Raw genomic sequence first — 14985 nt, 5'->3', positions numbered from 1 at the left:
AGAAAACTGATGCGGCTTTTTGTGGGAACTGTTGGGCTTTCCGGAATGTAATTCTCCTACCCACATCTCCCCAAGCACCTTCACCTCAAGTAGAACTGTTAGATTGTTCTAAACATGTAAACAGCTAATAACACTACACTTTCTGAAATTAAAAATTAAGAATTTTTAAAACTTAGGTAAAAGTAAAAATACAAATGAATGAAACTTGTGTGTACAGTCTTAGACAAACAGATGAACTTCATTTGTGATGTTTCATTTGAGAATAACAAATATATCCAATTTCATAGTTTAAAAACATAAGATGGAATTTTTACATTTTTAAGCTGAATATCTTTAAAATTTATGTTCAGAAAATTTTTTTGTTATCTAAATAACCATTAATAATGAGCATTTTCTGATTTTGTATCATAAATTAGTGTTCAGCACTCTAAAATTCTTGAGGAACTTTCGGAATCTAAGGTTGTTTAGAATAGACAGTTTATTTCCCTGGCTGGTTGGCTTAGTGGATTGAGTGCTGGTCTGCGAACTGAAAGGTCACTATTTCGATTCCCAGTCAGGGCACATGTATGGATTGTGGGCCAGGTCCCCAGTTGTGGGTGTGTGAGAGGCAAACAGTGTAACTCTTACACATTGGTGTTTTTCTCCCTTTCTGCCTCCCTCTCTCTCTAAAAATAATACCTTTTTTAAACACAGAATAAACAATCTATTAGTTGTTGATTTATATTAACCACACAGTACTCTATACTATAAAAAAATTCATGAAAGAATTTATAAAGAAAACAGTTATATGTCATAAACATTATGTCTGAAGATTTTTGCTTCTAGTAGATAAAAATCTTCCTCTGTTAACTAAAGATTTGCATAAAGTTTACCAGTAGTTCTCCAGTTCTAACAGAGTATTTTCTTTTTTAGAATCTTTAGGGCTGCGTAGCAAAGTTCTGAGGAAAATTGAAGAGCTCAGGACACAGGTGAAAACTCTTTCTTCTGAAATTCCTGATGAATTCATATGCCCAATCACTAGGGAGCTCATGCAGGACCCTGTCATCGCGTCAGGTGAGTGTGATCCTGTTCGCAGTTTCCGGGCACACTGTGTGTGAGTGAGTAATGTAGACAGTTCACAGAAGTTCGTTTAATGCGGAAAATTTTCAAAATCCCTTTTGTTTTTTGTAAGTAGTTGTCTTTCTCTTTTTGAAAACCCCATTAGATCAAAGGTGAGTTATTATTGAACACTATATATGTCTTAATAAAACTGGATGGAGTAGGTTTGGATAAGATGTGAGACAAAAGGCGTAAGTTTTACAAGCTTTACTTACCTTGTGAAATGCATAGTTACTAGAATGTAAAGTTAAAGTCTTCGGTTTTTTTAGGATAGCCTGTTAGATCTTTTATATTTATTTTGTCTGTCGTGAATTTAAACCTTACAAAGTAAGAATTTAAAAATTGTGAAGTTGCATCATTCCACATTAATTTCTAATCTTTGTCAGTAAAAATACATACTTTACATAGTTGTAATCAATGATTCTATATTGTTTTTAAATATGTAAAACATGTACATATTTCTGAGTATTGACTTAGTGTACATAATTTTCAGTTTTAATAACCATTGTATTGTGGCTCTATGCTACAATTTGTTTGAATCTTCTACTACCTGGTGTATGGATGAGTTGGCTTGGTAAATAGCACTGCACGTCTCGGTGCCCCTTTCTTTCTGTTGCTATTGTTACTGAGGTTACTCTCATGGCACATGTGCCCCAAAGCAGCATTAGCCAATCAAAGAATACTTCATGAGTGGAAAAGAACAGTCTTGATAGTTTTTGTTAAATTTGTTATTAAATTGTTTTCTAAAAAAAAGTTTACAGCACTACCAGCAATATATTTAAGTGAACCTATTTTTCCAGTTTTGTTATTATTGAATTTTATAACTCTATTTTGGTGAGTTTAATGGTTGTTTGTAATTGTATTCATTATATTGCAAGGAAGGCACTAAATTGTTTTCTTTTTTCCTAGTATTTTTAACTACCTCATCATTTTTTAAAAATTGACTTTATCAGGGTAACATAGGTTGATAACATTATACAAGTTTTCAGGTTGTGTAATACAACCTCCGTGTGTTGCATTGTGAGCTCACCACCCAGAATCTAGTCTCCTTCGGTCACCATGTGTTTGGTCCCCTGTCCCTGTGGTGACCGCCATACTGGTGTCTGTATCCATATGTTTTTATTTTGTGTTATTTGTTCATTGCTTTCTGTTTCATATCCCATGTGTGAGTGAAATCATATGATTCTTGTCGTTTTCCATCTGGCATATGCTTATTTCACTTAGCATGACACTCTCAATATCCATGCATCATTTTTTATGACTGAGTAGTATTCCATTGTATATGTATGTGCCATGTCGTCTTTATCCAGTCATCTGATGGACACTTAAATTGTTCTATAACTTGGCTATCATGAATAATGTTGTAATGAACATAGGGTACATGTATCATTTAAGAGTAAGTTTTCAAATTTGAGGGGTAAGATACCCAGAAGAGGGATTGCTGGGTCATGTGGTAGTTCTGCTCTGAGTGTTTTGAGGAGCCTCCTTACTGTTTTCCATAGCAGCTGCGCCTATTTAACAGTAGTGTGCAAGGTTCTCCCTTCACCACACCCTCTCCAACACTTGTTATTTTTGTCTTACCGATAACTAGCCATCCTAACAGGTGTTAGATGTATGTCATTGTGGTTTTGATTTGCATTTACTGTACAGTCAGTGAGGTTGAGCATCTTTTCATCTGTTTGTTGGCCATCTGTATGTGTTCTTGGGAAAAGTGCTTGTTCTGGTCCTCTGCCCATTTTTTAATTGCATTGTTTTTTGGGAGGGTTGTGGTTGTTAAGGTGTATGAGTCCTTTGTATATTTGGGAGGTAACGTTTGCAAATATATTCTCCCATTTTATTAGTTGCCCTTTTGTTGATTTCTTTTGCTATGCAGAAGCTTTTATTTTTTTTTAAATTTTTTTCAGAAGCTTTTATTTTGATGTAGTGCCATTCATTTATTTTTGCTTTTACTTTCCTTGCTTTTAGGGTCAAATTCACAGAAACCCCTCTGAGACCAAGAACCATAAGTTTAGTGCCTATGTGTTTTTTCTATGTATTTTATTTTTTCAGGTCTTATATTTAAGTCTTTAATGCCAGGGTGTCCAACCTGTGGCCCGTAGGCCACACACAGCCCAAGATGGCTATAAATGCAGCCCAACACAAAAATCATAAATTTACTTAAACCCTTTTTTTGCTCATCAGTTTTTATTAGAGTCTATGTGTTTAATATGTGGCCTTAGACAACTCTTCTTCTCTCAGTGTGGCATAGAGACTCCAGAAGGTTGGACACCCCTGCATCCATTGCGTTAGTTTTTGTGTGTGGTGTCAGATAGCATTCTAGTTCCATTCTTTTGTGTGTGGCTTTCCAGTTTTCCCACCACCATTTATTAAGGAGGCTTTCCTTTCTACTTGTATGCTTTTGGGTTCTTTGTTGAAAGCTAATTGTACATATATGTTTATTCCTGGGCTCTCAATTGTATTTCATTCATCTGTATGTCTCTTTTTCTGCCAGTATCATACTGTTTTGATTATTTTAGCTTTGTAATATAATTTGAAATCAGGGAATGTGATATCTTCAGCTGTGTTCTTTTTTTCTTAGATTGCTTTGGCTGTTTGGGGTTTTGGGGGGGTTCCATACAAATTGATTATTTTTTTTGTTCTATTTTTTTGAAAAATACCATTGGGGATTTTGGTGGGAATTGTAGTAGATCTGTATATTGCTTTAGGTAATATGGCCATTTTAACTATGTTAGTTCTTCCAATTCATGAACACAGAATATCCTTACTTTTCTGTTTTCAGTTTCTTTCAACAGTGTCCTGTAGCTTTGGATGCATAGGTCCTTCACTTCCTTCATGAAGTTTATTCCTATATTTTATCCTTTTTGTTGCAAGTGGGATTGTTTTCTTCATTTCTTTTTCCATTATTTCATTGTTAGTATATAGTAACATAACAGATTTTTTTGTACATTGACTTTATATATTGTAACTTTACTATATTTGTTAATTTTTTAAATAGTCTTTTGATGTTCTATCAAAAGTCTTTTGAGTGTCTTTAGGGTGTTCTATGTATAGAATTGTTAACTGTGGAGTTAGATCTCTGTCACTAAGTTTGGCTAAGAAAGAATTCAGAGCCAAGAATTCTACCACGATAAGTTTATTAAGTCACAGAGGTAGAAGAAGTGAGCCAGCTGGGCAGCATGGGTTCAGGAAACAAGTTATAGCAGCGAAAGATGGGCCCTTGGAGCTTAAGAGAAAGAAAGCAAAGATAATGCACCCAAGGGAAGAAGAGGGGGAAGGCGGTGCTCTGGAGAGAGCGTGCCTGAAGAAAGAAGGGGGTGGAGAAAGGTGTGGGTGTGAGAGAGAGAGGAGAGCGAGAGCCTATGGAACCAAGGCAGGGAAGGTGCAGACAGGCTCAAGAGAGAGCTAGTGTGCACTGGGTCCTTCATCTGAAGGGTTTTTATCTGTTTTCAAGAAGTGGGGATTTTAGGGGAGATGTCAGGTGAGAATCTCAGCAGAATATACATCGGTTTTCCAAATGTGTTTTTTCAGGGTCATGTTCTCTGATGGTCAGTGCTAGAGTAAAGGGTCATTAGTCATTGCATTCCGATGTCAGCCATGGCATCACTTCATTTGGTTTTATAGCTTTTCTGGCTCTGGAGCTGAAACACAACTGAGGCCTAGATGTTATCTCTAGTTTGACCAAAATTCTTTATCTGTGGTTAACAGAGCCGAGGCTTTGTTCCTGGGACTATTTGCTGCTGATCAGGACCTCATTGTTCTGAGGGTTTAATGCCTAAGGGGGCGATCATACATGGGAGTCTGTGGACTACACTCCAGCCCCCTTGTTCATCATCTAAGGGGTCTAAGCTGCATGACCAGCAATATGAAAGGTCAGGGGGTCCACACTGCATGAGTAGCTATCTGCTGTGGGTGGAAAGACCACCCTGGGGGTAAGGTCCTAGCCTATAATACCTGTTTTTCCCAGTTTTGTTTGTTGCTAGGTAACCCGGGATTTTCCACCTTGGTGACATTCTGTACTTGGCCTATGTTCCTACTCTGTGTGCCTGCCTAACTACTTTATCAGAAACGTGTCATCTGCAAATTGTGACAGTTTCACTTTTTTATTTTCAATTTAGATGCCTTTTACTTCTTTCTCCTTCCTGATTCCTCAGTCTAGGATTTTCAGTACAATGTTGAATAACATTGGTGAGAGTGGGCAGCCTAGTCTCGTTCCTGATCTTAGAGAAAAGCTTTCAGTTTTTCACCATCGGGCGTGCTAATTACTGAGGGTTTGTTGTATACGATCTTTGTTAGGTTGAGGTATTTTCCTTCCACACCCATTTTATTGAGCGCCTTAATCAGAAATGGGTATTGTATCTGGTCAGACGTTTTTTTCTTCATCTGTTGATATGATCATGATTTTTAACTTTCATGTTGTTAGTGCTATGTATCACATTAATTGATGTGCATGTGTTGAACCATTCTTATGTCCGTAGAATGAACACCACATGATTGTATTATCTTTTTAATCTATTATTGATTCAATATGCTAAGTATTTTGTTGAGGATTTTTGCATCTATGTTCATTAGAGATATTGGCTCATAATTTGTGTGTGGTGAATGTCTGCTTGTGTTGTCCTTGCCTGATGTTGGTGTCAGGGTAATGCTGGCCTCATAAAGTGGGTTAGGAAGTAGTTCCTCTAAAATTTTTTGGGAGGGTTTGAGGGTAGGCATTAAATCTTTGAATGTTCAGTAGAATTCACAAGTAAAGTCATCTGGTCCTGGACTTTTGTTTTTTGGGAGGTTTTTGAGTACTGTTTCATTTTCCTGACTGTTCATCAGTTTATGTAGGTTTTTCAATTCTTTGTGATTCAGCCTAGGAAAGTTATATATTTCTAAAAGTTTGTCTCCTTCCAGGTTATCAGATTTAGTGCCATATGCCTTTCATACCATTCTTGTATCATCCTTTGTATTTTTGTGGCATCTGCTGTAACTCCTATTTCATTTTTTATTTATTTGAGTCTTTTTCTCTTTTTTCCCTGATGAACCTAGTCAAAGGTTTGTCAATTATATTTTTCAAAGAACTAGCTCCTTGTTTCATTAATTTTTTTCATATAATCCTTTTGTCCTCTATTTTGTGTTTTTCGTGCTCTTAATCTTACTATTTCCTTGTTTCTACCAACTTTGAACTTCTTTTTTTCTAGCTTTTTAAGGTGAAATTTTAGATTGTTTACTTGAGATTTTTCTCGTTTGCCGAGGTAGGCCAGGAATGCAATGAACCTCCCTCTTAGTGCTGCTTCTGCTGCAGCCCCCAAGTTTTGGATGTGTTGTTATTACCGTTTTCATGTATCTCCTCTCGGTATCTTTTGATCTTTTATTTCTTCTTTGAAACAATAGTTGTTTCAAAGAAGCATGTTGTTTAATCTGCACATATTTGTGGTTTTTCCAACTTTTTCCTTATGGTTAATTTCCAATTAAATACCATTGTAGTTGGAAAATATACTTGTATGATTACAATCTTCTTCAATTTGAGAGTAGTTTTGTGCCTCAACATATGGTCTGTCCTTGAGAATGTTCCATATGCACTTGAGAAAAAAATGTATATTCTGTCATTGTGGGAGGTACATCTCTGTAAATATCACTTATGTTTATTGGTCTTATGTTATATGGTGTTTATTTTTTATGTTAATGTGTTGTTTTAGGCTGATATTTCCTCATTAATTTTCTGTTTGGCTGCTCTCCTCGTTGCTGTCAGCAAGTTATTTACATCTCCTACTATAATTGTATTTTTGTCAGTTTCTCCCTTTAGCTCTGTTAGTAATTGTTTTATGTATTTTAATATTCCCAGATTGGGTGCATATATATTAATAAATGTTATGCCTTTTTGATGAATTGTCTCATTTAGCATTATGAAATGTCTTCCTTGTCACTTATTACATTTTCTTTATTAGAATCTATTTTGTCTGATGTAAGTGTCATCTTCCACCCCTTCACTCTGAGTCTGTGTTTGTCTTTGTAGCCGAGATTGGTCTCCTGAAGGCAGAATATAGTTGGGTCTCATTTTTAATTCATCCCACTACTGTGTGCCTTTTAATTGGTGAGTTCAATCCATTTACATTCAAGCTCACTATTGATGTAGGAGGACTTATCACACCCATCTTATCTTTTATTTGCTGTTTTTTCTGTATTTCCAATGTTTTTTCTCCCTTGTGTTCCTGTGTGCTATTTTACTTTGGTGATATTCTATGCTTTTTATCCCTCTTTTTTTATATTAATGTGTCTGTTCCAGATTTTCATCTTGTGCTTACCACACAAAGAAGTTTCATGCCTGCGATAATTTTTTCTTCCGATTACATCCTCATGTGCCTGTGCCTGTCCAGTCCTTGTCCCCACCTCTTTATGATTTATTGTCACAAATTATCCTTTTATGCTATGCATTTATTTCCAAAGTCCGGAAGCTATATATAGTCTTTTATTTTTAAAAAATGCTTTTACTCCCTGTAACCTTAATGTTATAATTAAGTACTTAATAGGGTTGCAGTTTCCTACTTATAGTTATCTTATAGCGTTGTGTCCTTTTGTCATCTTTTTTTTTTTTTTCGGGTAGAAGAACTCCTTTCAGCATTTCTTTCTTTGAAAAAATTTTACTTAATTATTTTTAGTCTGAGGGGAAGGGAGGGAGAAAGACAGGGAGAGAAACATCAATGTGTGGTTGCCTCTTACACACCCCCTACTGGGGCCCTGGCCCACAACTCAGGCATGTGCCCTGACTGGGAATTGAACTCACAACCTTGAGGACAGCACTCAATCCACTGAGCTATAGTAGCTAGGGCTCAACATTTCTTGTAATGCAGGTCTTGTGGTAGTAAATTGCCCCAGCTTTTGTTCGTATGGGAAAGCTTTTATTTCTACTTCATATCTGGGTATATGCTTTGCTGGATGTATTATTCTTGGCTTGTGATTTCTCTCTTTCAATATTTTAAATATTGATTCTACTCTTTCCTGGCTTGTAAGGTTTCTGCTGAAAAATCCAAAGATAATCCAAGGGGGTTTTCTTCACAGGGTGTCAAATTCATTTTTGCCAGGGGCCACATCAGCCTTGTGGTTGCCTTCAAAGGCCCAAATGTAATTTTAGGAGTATAAATGTAACTACTCCTTAACTGTTAACCAAGAGCTCAGTGCTGCTGCTGGGTAGACACAAGGTGGCAGGCCAGACAAATCAAGGTGGAGGGCTGGATTCAGCCTGTGGGCCTTGTGTTTGCCACCTGTGCTTCATAGGTTATAATCATTTTTCCCTAGCTGCCTTGAGATTGCCTTTTGTTTTGTCATTAATTTTTGACAGTGTTAATATAATGTGTCTTTAATAAGGTCTTTTTGCACTGAGATAGTTAGGTGCCTATTAGCATCTTGGATTCGAGTGTGCAGCTCTTTCCATAGGTTTGGTAGGTTCTTGGTACCTGTTGGAGTAGGCTCTCTGTTCTCTGTCCCTCTCTTCGTCTGGTTTACCCTTTATTTTTACATTGCTCTTTCTACTGGAGTTAGATAGGTCTTGTTGATTTCTTTCAGTTTTTTTAAACTTTCAATTCTCTCTGTTTCCTACCTGAGTCGTTTCTAGATTTCTATCTTCAAGATCACTAATTCTTTCTTCCATCTTACCTGCTCATTTCCTAAGCTCTCAACACAAATGTTGTGTCTTCAGCACAAAATTTCTGTTTGGTTCTTTTTTATAGTGTCCAAGTCTTTGGTAAAATAATCCTTTCATTTGTTGATTTTTATTCCTGAGGTCATTAAACCATCTTTCTCAGTTGTCTTGTAATTTTTTCAGAACTGCAATCTAGAATACTGTTTAATTTAAATTGCAGTCTTCCATGTCTTTGAGTTTGTTTTCTGGAGACTTTTCATGTTTTTTTCTGAGCTTGTTACCTTGTTACCTTGGTTATTCATGGTAGCTGATGGATTATTTGGCTGTTGAAAAGGTCCCATATTCCAGAGGAGGTAGGTGTCCCTCTGTGACTGGGTCAGTTTGGTCTCAGGATGCCATCATGCCCATGGTGAGATGTGGCAGGCGATGTGGCTCTGGGCCTGAGTCCCACGCTATTTTTTGGCAGCCAGAAGCTGCCAGCCTCAGTGTACTATCTGCGGTCCCCTGGCTGCGTCTACCAGGTTCCATGTGATGGGCTGGGGGAGGCCAGTTCACGTGTCTGAGACTTTGTTTTTTCCCCTGGGTTTAGCCACAATACATACTGGCCACTCAGGCTGGAATGCTGCTTCTGCCCTCTGACCACCTCCAGCTCTGCTGCGTTTGCTCTAGCTGGGTGGGTGAGGAGAGGGTAAGGAGAGAGCAGAGTTGTGCTTCTGCAGGGTTTTTTTCTGCCACTGGTGGCTGCTCCACTGCAGCTGCCACACCTTTGAACTGCATCTGCGTTCCCATCATTCAGACCAACTGCAATGTGTACCAGCCACTCAGGCCAAAAAGCTGCCTGTGCCCCTCTGATCCTCTCTGGATTGCCAAGTGAGTGCTGCAATCTGACCCTCCACAGCTACCATGTCAATGGAGGCTGCTGCAAGCCCTGGACTGTGTCTGTGGCTCCCATCTCTGTCCTTCCTCTGTCTCCCTCCCCTCCCTGTTCACTCAGATATGCCACCTTTAGATGTCTCAGTGTCTGGATCTCTTAGAGGTGTTTTGTGTTAACCAGACAATCCCTCGTTGAATTGGTTGTCCTGCTTGCAGCTTTAAGCCTGCAGGGTGTCCAACCTTTTGGCAACTCTGCGCCACGGTGGATGCGCCACACTGGAGGAAGAGTTATCTTAGGCCTCACATTAAATACCTCGCAACATGTAATCACAAAAAATCTCATAATGTTTTAAGTAAATTTACGTTTTTGTGTTGGGCCACATTCATAGCCATGCTGGGCTGCGTGTGGGCTGCAGGTTGGACACCCCTGGTTTGGGGGAGAGGTGAGGTCTTGTCACGCTGCAATGCTGCTGCGTCACTCCAGTAAATTCTCCACAGTTTACCACTTAAACATGCTTAGGTACAAAATATCTACTCATCTTCTTCATCTGAATATTGGCCTTATATATTGTGTCCACATTATTATGGAACTAGTCATATAGAGTCTTATTTGTTAGTATCATTTTAATATATTTGATTGTCTCTACTTGCTTTGAAATTTTATAGGCAGGAGCATTTTTCATTTACCCACTATAAACATTTTCTTCCAGTTTTTAAAAAAAATGCTTAGGTCTTATACTTAGAATTTTATATTTGTTCTGATATAGGCTTAAGCCAAGAACACATTTGTACTTTTTGCAGTTATCCTCTTTTAATTGTAAAATAATACATCCTCACTGGGCACAAGTTTTCCAGACAACACACAGGTGTATAACGTGAGTCATCTATTCATAAGGTGAGAGCTAAGACCAGTTTCACATATAAGTCTACATATTCTGTCCTTTTATTCTTAAATGTCACATGTTTGATACCAGTTGGGTCAAGATATTTTTACAAAACTGGGCTTGTGTACTTCATGCTGTTTTGTGTCATGCATCCGTTTTTTTTACTTTTGGTGAAATGTCCATGGACATTTGTCTGTTTCTAGGTATGTAGTCATCCCTAACTGCTATTTTAATTCTTCTTGGTTTAGTTCCCAGGGAAGGAAGAAGGCATCATGTTATCTACTTTATTCTTTTCATTTTATTTCTGATTGTAACAGTAACACACATTTATTAAAGTCTTTCAAACTACACAGAAATATACTTCATTCTTTTTAAAGGCTGCCAAATAATTAAGTGTATCTGCCACGTATATTTCATTTCCTGTTAATGTTTTCTTATTATAAAGTGCAGCAGTAAATGTTGTCATCTAAATTTATCCTTACAGTTTTAGTGTGAACGTTTGTAGGACAGCGTAGGATAAATTTCCTAAAGGTCAGACTACTTAAAGGATGCTGACAGACAGTCCCTTCGTCAGTGTGTGGCATCCACATTTCCCACATCCATGCCTACACGGGGTAGCAGCAATCTTTTAATTTAATAAGTGAAAGGCAATTTGTGTGTATTTTCTTGTATACATTGAATTTGAGCACTTTTTTTAATTTTAAAGAGCGAAGCAGGGAGAAAGAGAGAGGGAAACATTGATCAGTTCCACTAATGTATTCACTCATTGGTGGTTTCTTGGATGGGTCCTGGCTGGAGATGGAACTTGCCACCTGGCACACTGGGCTGATGCTCTCAGCAACTGAGCTCCCCGGCCAGAGCTAGTTTGAGCACTTTTTAATGTGTTTACCATTTATAATTTTCTTATGCGACTTTCTTTTTCATGAGCATTTGATTTTAGTTCCTTTGAGTTACTATTTAATAAGGAGAATACTTATGGAAGGCAGTATTGTCTAGCAGTCGAGAACATGCACTGAAGAATCAGGTGCTTGGGCCTGAATCTGTTTCATTACTTGTTGAATGAATTACCTGTAGGAGGGTGTACAACCCCTTGTGTCTCATTTTTCGTGTGTACAAAATGGGATACTAGTACTCACCTCACTGGGTTCTTAGAAGGTTCAAATAAATTAATGCATGTTAGTTACTTAACGAGCACCTGTACCAAAGAGGCACTGAATAACTGTCCATCATCTATTTTCATTTCGGGCTGTGGAATTGTCCATGAGTGTAGCTATCGATGGCTTTGGTATATCAGGATCCTTGTTTGCAACTGAAATAGGTTCAGTTCAAATTGGGGTAAGCATAAATGGCAGTTAATTTATTAAATGCTATTATTGTAAGTGAGTCTCAGGAAAAACTGTCACCAGAGACTTTTACAGTCAGGCTTCTGTTTCTTATTTACTCAGAAGTTTGTCAATATTCACCTTATTCACCTTCTGTGAAAGTCAATGTACATGTTTCCACATGGTAGAAAAACACGACCACCAATAGGTCCCACATTTACATTTTGTAATTTCACCCACCAGAAAGCGACCAATCTGATGGTGTTTCCAGTGCTAACTCCAGATAATCCGAGATGAAGAACTCATTGGCCTAATCCGGGCCAGGAGCCTGCCACAGTGCTGGTCCCAGCAGGGAGGAAGTGCAGGCCCGCGAAGGCCCCGACTGCGGAGAGTGGGACCCTAGGGAAGTGGGGTCACTCGGTACGGAGGATGGTGGCGGAAGGGACAGAAAAGGGTGCCGACCAAGCACTACATACCCACCATGGAGGCGTCTCCCTGTCTTCCATTTCTAAGTAATACTCACTTTCGGGTTATTTTTTTTTTACCCAAAGATTGTTAGGAAACTTTTAAAGTTTGTGAATTATTTAATTAGTATTGAGTGTGTTTTTGGGAGAGGGGTGTCTAGTTTTTATGCATAGGATTAAAGAATAGAAAGGGATGTTTCTTTTAGCGATTAGAGATGGTCCTTGTATGTTTGTTCATGGTTGATTTTTGTAAAAATTTCAATGGGTGTCTGAAAGTGTCTCTTTGGTTACAGAATTATTTTTGCAACATTATTGATACAATATAGTGGCATATAGATCAATTATGATACCAAATTGTTAGTTGTCTAACTCAAATTCTCTGTAACACTTCTATTAAATAGAACCTTATTGATGGGGGATGCTCTCCCTGTACTCTGATACAGTAGCAAATAATCAAATGTGGCCCAGAGCACTTGAAATGTGGCTAATGGGCCTGAGGATGCGAAGTTTTTACTTTATTTGTGATGAACTTAAATTCACATAACCACATGAAGTCTCTATTGGACAGTATAGCACCAAAATTGAACTTTTGAGGGATAACATTTTTTGAGATGTGCACACAGTAAAACTCCTTTGTTTTAAGTGTACAGTATGATGAGTGTTTTAAGAGAATGTTCTGTGCATCCACCATCACAATGAAGACATGAAAGTTTCTATCATCCCAGAAAGTTCTCTCATATCCTTTGCAATCAGTCCCCTCTCCACTGGCCTTGCATAAGCAGTCTGCTCTTTGGTCCTATAAATAGGATGTATATACGATATAAGTGAATCATTTGTGAGCCTGGCTCTGTTTGCTCAGCAGAATGTTTTGCATTTACTTGTCTTGCCTGCATCAGTAACTGTTCCTTGGAATTGCTGAGTAGTGTTCCACTGCATGGATGTACTGTCGTGTGTTTACCCACAAACCTGATAACAAACTTTCAGCTCTTTTCCACTTTTTGGTTTGTTCTGAATGAAGCTACCATAAGATTCATTTACATATCTTTCTCTGGATATGTTTCATTTCTCTTGGTTAAATATTTAGGAATGGAATTACTTTGTTGTATAGTAAGTGACTGTTTAAAGAGACGGCCAAACTGTTTTTCAAAGTGGTTGTGCCATTTAAGTTCCCAACGGAAAATTCTAATTTTCCACATCCTTTCTTTTCTAACACTTGGTATTGTCCGTGTTTTAATTTTTGCCATTTTAGTGACTGTGAGGTAGTATCTCATTGCACTTACTGTGTTTTTCTGATTACTAATGAGTTTGAGCATCTCTTTATCAGCTTATCTATTCATGTCTTCTTTTGTAGAGTGTCCTTTCAGATCTTTTCCCCGTTTTGTATTGGGCTATTTATCTTATTTGGTTGTGAGTGTTCTTTAAAATTCTAGGTATAGCCTTGACTGGTGTGGCTCAGTGGACTGAGCACAGGCCTGCAAACTAAAGGGTCACCAGTTCGATTCCCAGTCAGGGCACATGCCTGGGTTGTGGGCTGGGTCCCCGGTAGGGGGAGCATTAGAGAAAACCATATATTAATATTTCTCTCTCTCTCTTTTTCTTCCTCCCCTTCCCCTCTCTAAAAATAAATAAAACCTTTAAATAAATTGTAGGTACAAGTTTTTTGAAAGATATATGCGTTGCATGTACAGGTGCACCTCTGAGCTGCTGCAGGCTTAGTTCCAGGCCACCCCAATAAAGCAAATGGTCATCTTTTGCTGGCAGAGGGTCGTGCTCAATTTGTAAGATATGCAACATCAGTGAAATACAATAAAGCAAAAACACAGTAAGATAAGGTATGCCTGCATTTTCTCCTGGTCTGTAGCTTGCCTCATTGTTTTGTTTTTTAAAACAAATTGAAAATTGTTTCAGTTACACTTGAGATACAGTATTACCTTCAAGCATACAAGATAATGATTAGATATGTGTATACCTTATGATCACCCCCCCTTGGTCTAGTACCCACCTGGCACCACACATAGTTACCACAGCATTGCTGACTGTGTTCCCTGCGCTGTCCTTCACATAACCCTAATACTGTATCGGACAGTTCGTGCTTATTAATCCTGTCATCATTCCCAACCTGCCCCCCACCCCCAAACTGGCAACCATTAATTTGTTCTCCGTATCTATGAGTTCGTTTCTGTTTTGTTTTCATTCATTTTCTTTAGATTCCACATGTAAATGAAATGACATGGGACATCTGGTTTTGTTATAAGGGGAATGCTGGCCTTGTGAAATGCATTTGGAAGTTTTCCAGCCTCTTTTTTGGGGGGGATAATTTGAGAACTATGGGTATTAATTTCTCTTTGAATATTTGGTAAAATTCACCTGTGAAGCCATCTGGCTAAGAGCTTTTTTTTTCTTGTAATTGTTTGAATACTGATTCAATTTTGTTAGTAGTTATCAGTCTGTTCAGATTCTCTGTTTTTTCTTGATTCAGCCTTGGAACATTTTATGTCTCTTGGGAATTATCCATTTCTTCCAGGTTTTCCAATTTGTTGGCATATAAGTTTTCATGAGGGGGTACCCCCCAAAAACGTAGAATTATGTTCTGGAGAGCAGGCTCCACGTAGTATAGGCCTCCCCAACTAGGAGAGTGTTCTAGGAACACATCTGCATCAGCATACCAGTTGGCGCTATTGTGAGAGGCTGCGTTTGGCTTCAGTGAAATTTTGTTTTTTTGA

The 14985-nt window shown here is 38.1% G+C and overlaps 1 protein-coding gene across 2 annotated transcripts in view; it reads left to right on the top strand.

Annotated features, from left to right (window-relative positions):
• WDSUB1 (WD repeat, sterile alpha motif and U-box domain containing 1) overlaps positions 1-14985 on the top strand; it is a 73194-nt gene that overhangs the window by 32666 nt on the left and 25543 nt on the right. For both annotated transcript variants that reach the window (XM_053655164.1, XM_037140443.2), the window contains one exon: positions 913-1053. In XM_053655164.1, the coding sequence (XP_053511139.1) occupies positions 913-1053 (141 nt within the window). The remainder of the gene's footprint in view (positions 1-912; positions 1054-14985) is intronic.

The sequence above is a fragment of the Artibeus jamaicensis genome, unplaced genomic scaffold, assembly GCF_021234435.1.
Source record: "Artibeus jamaicensis isolate MK-2021 breed Jamaican fruit bat unplaced genomic scaffold, CSHL_Jam_final contig_936, whole genome shotgun sequence".
Taxonomy (NCBI): domain Eukaryota; kingdom Metazoa; phylum Chordata; class Mammalia; order Chiroptera; family Phyllostomidae; genus Artibeus; species Artibeus jamaicensis.
Note: the sequence above shows the minus strand (reverse complement) of the source record. Positions and strands in the feature narration are given on the sequence as shown.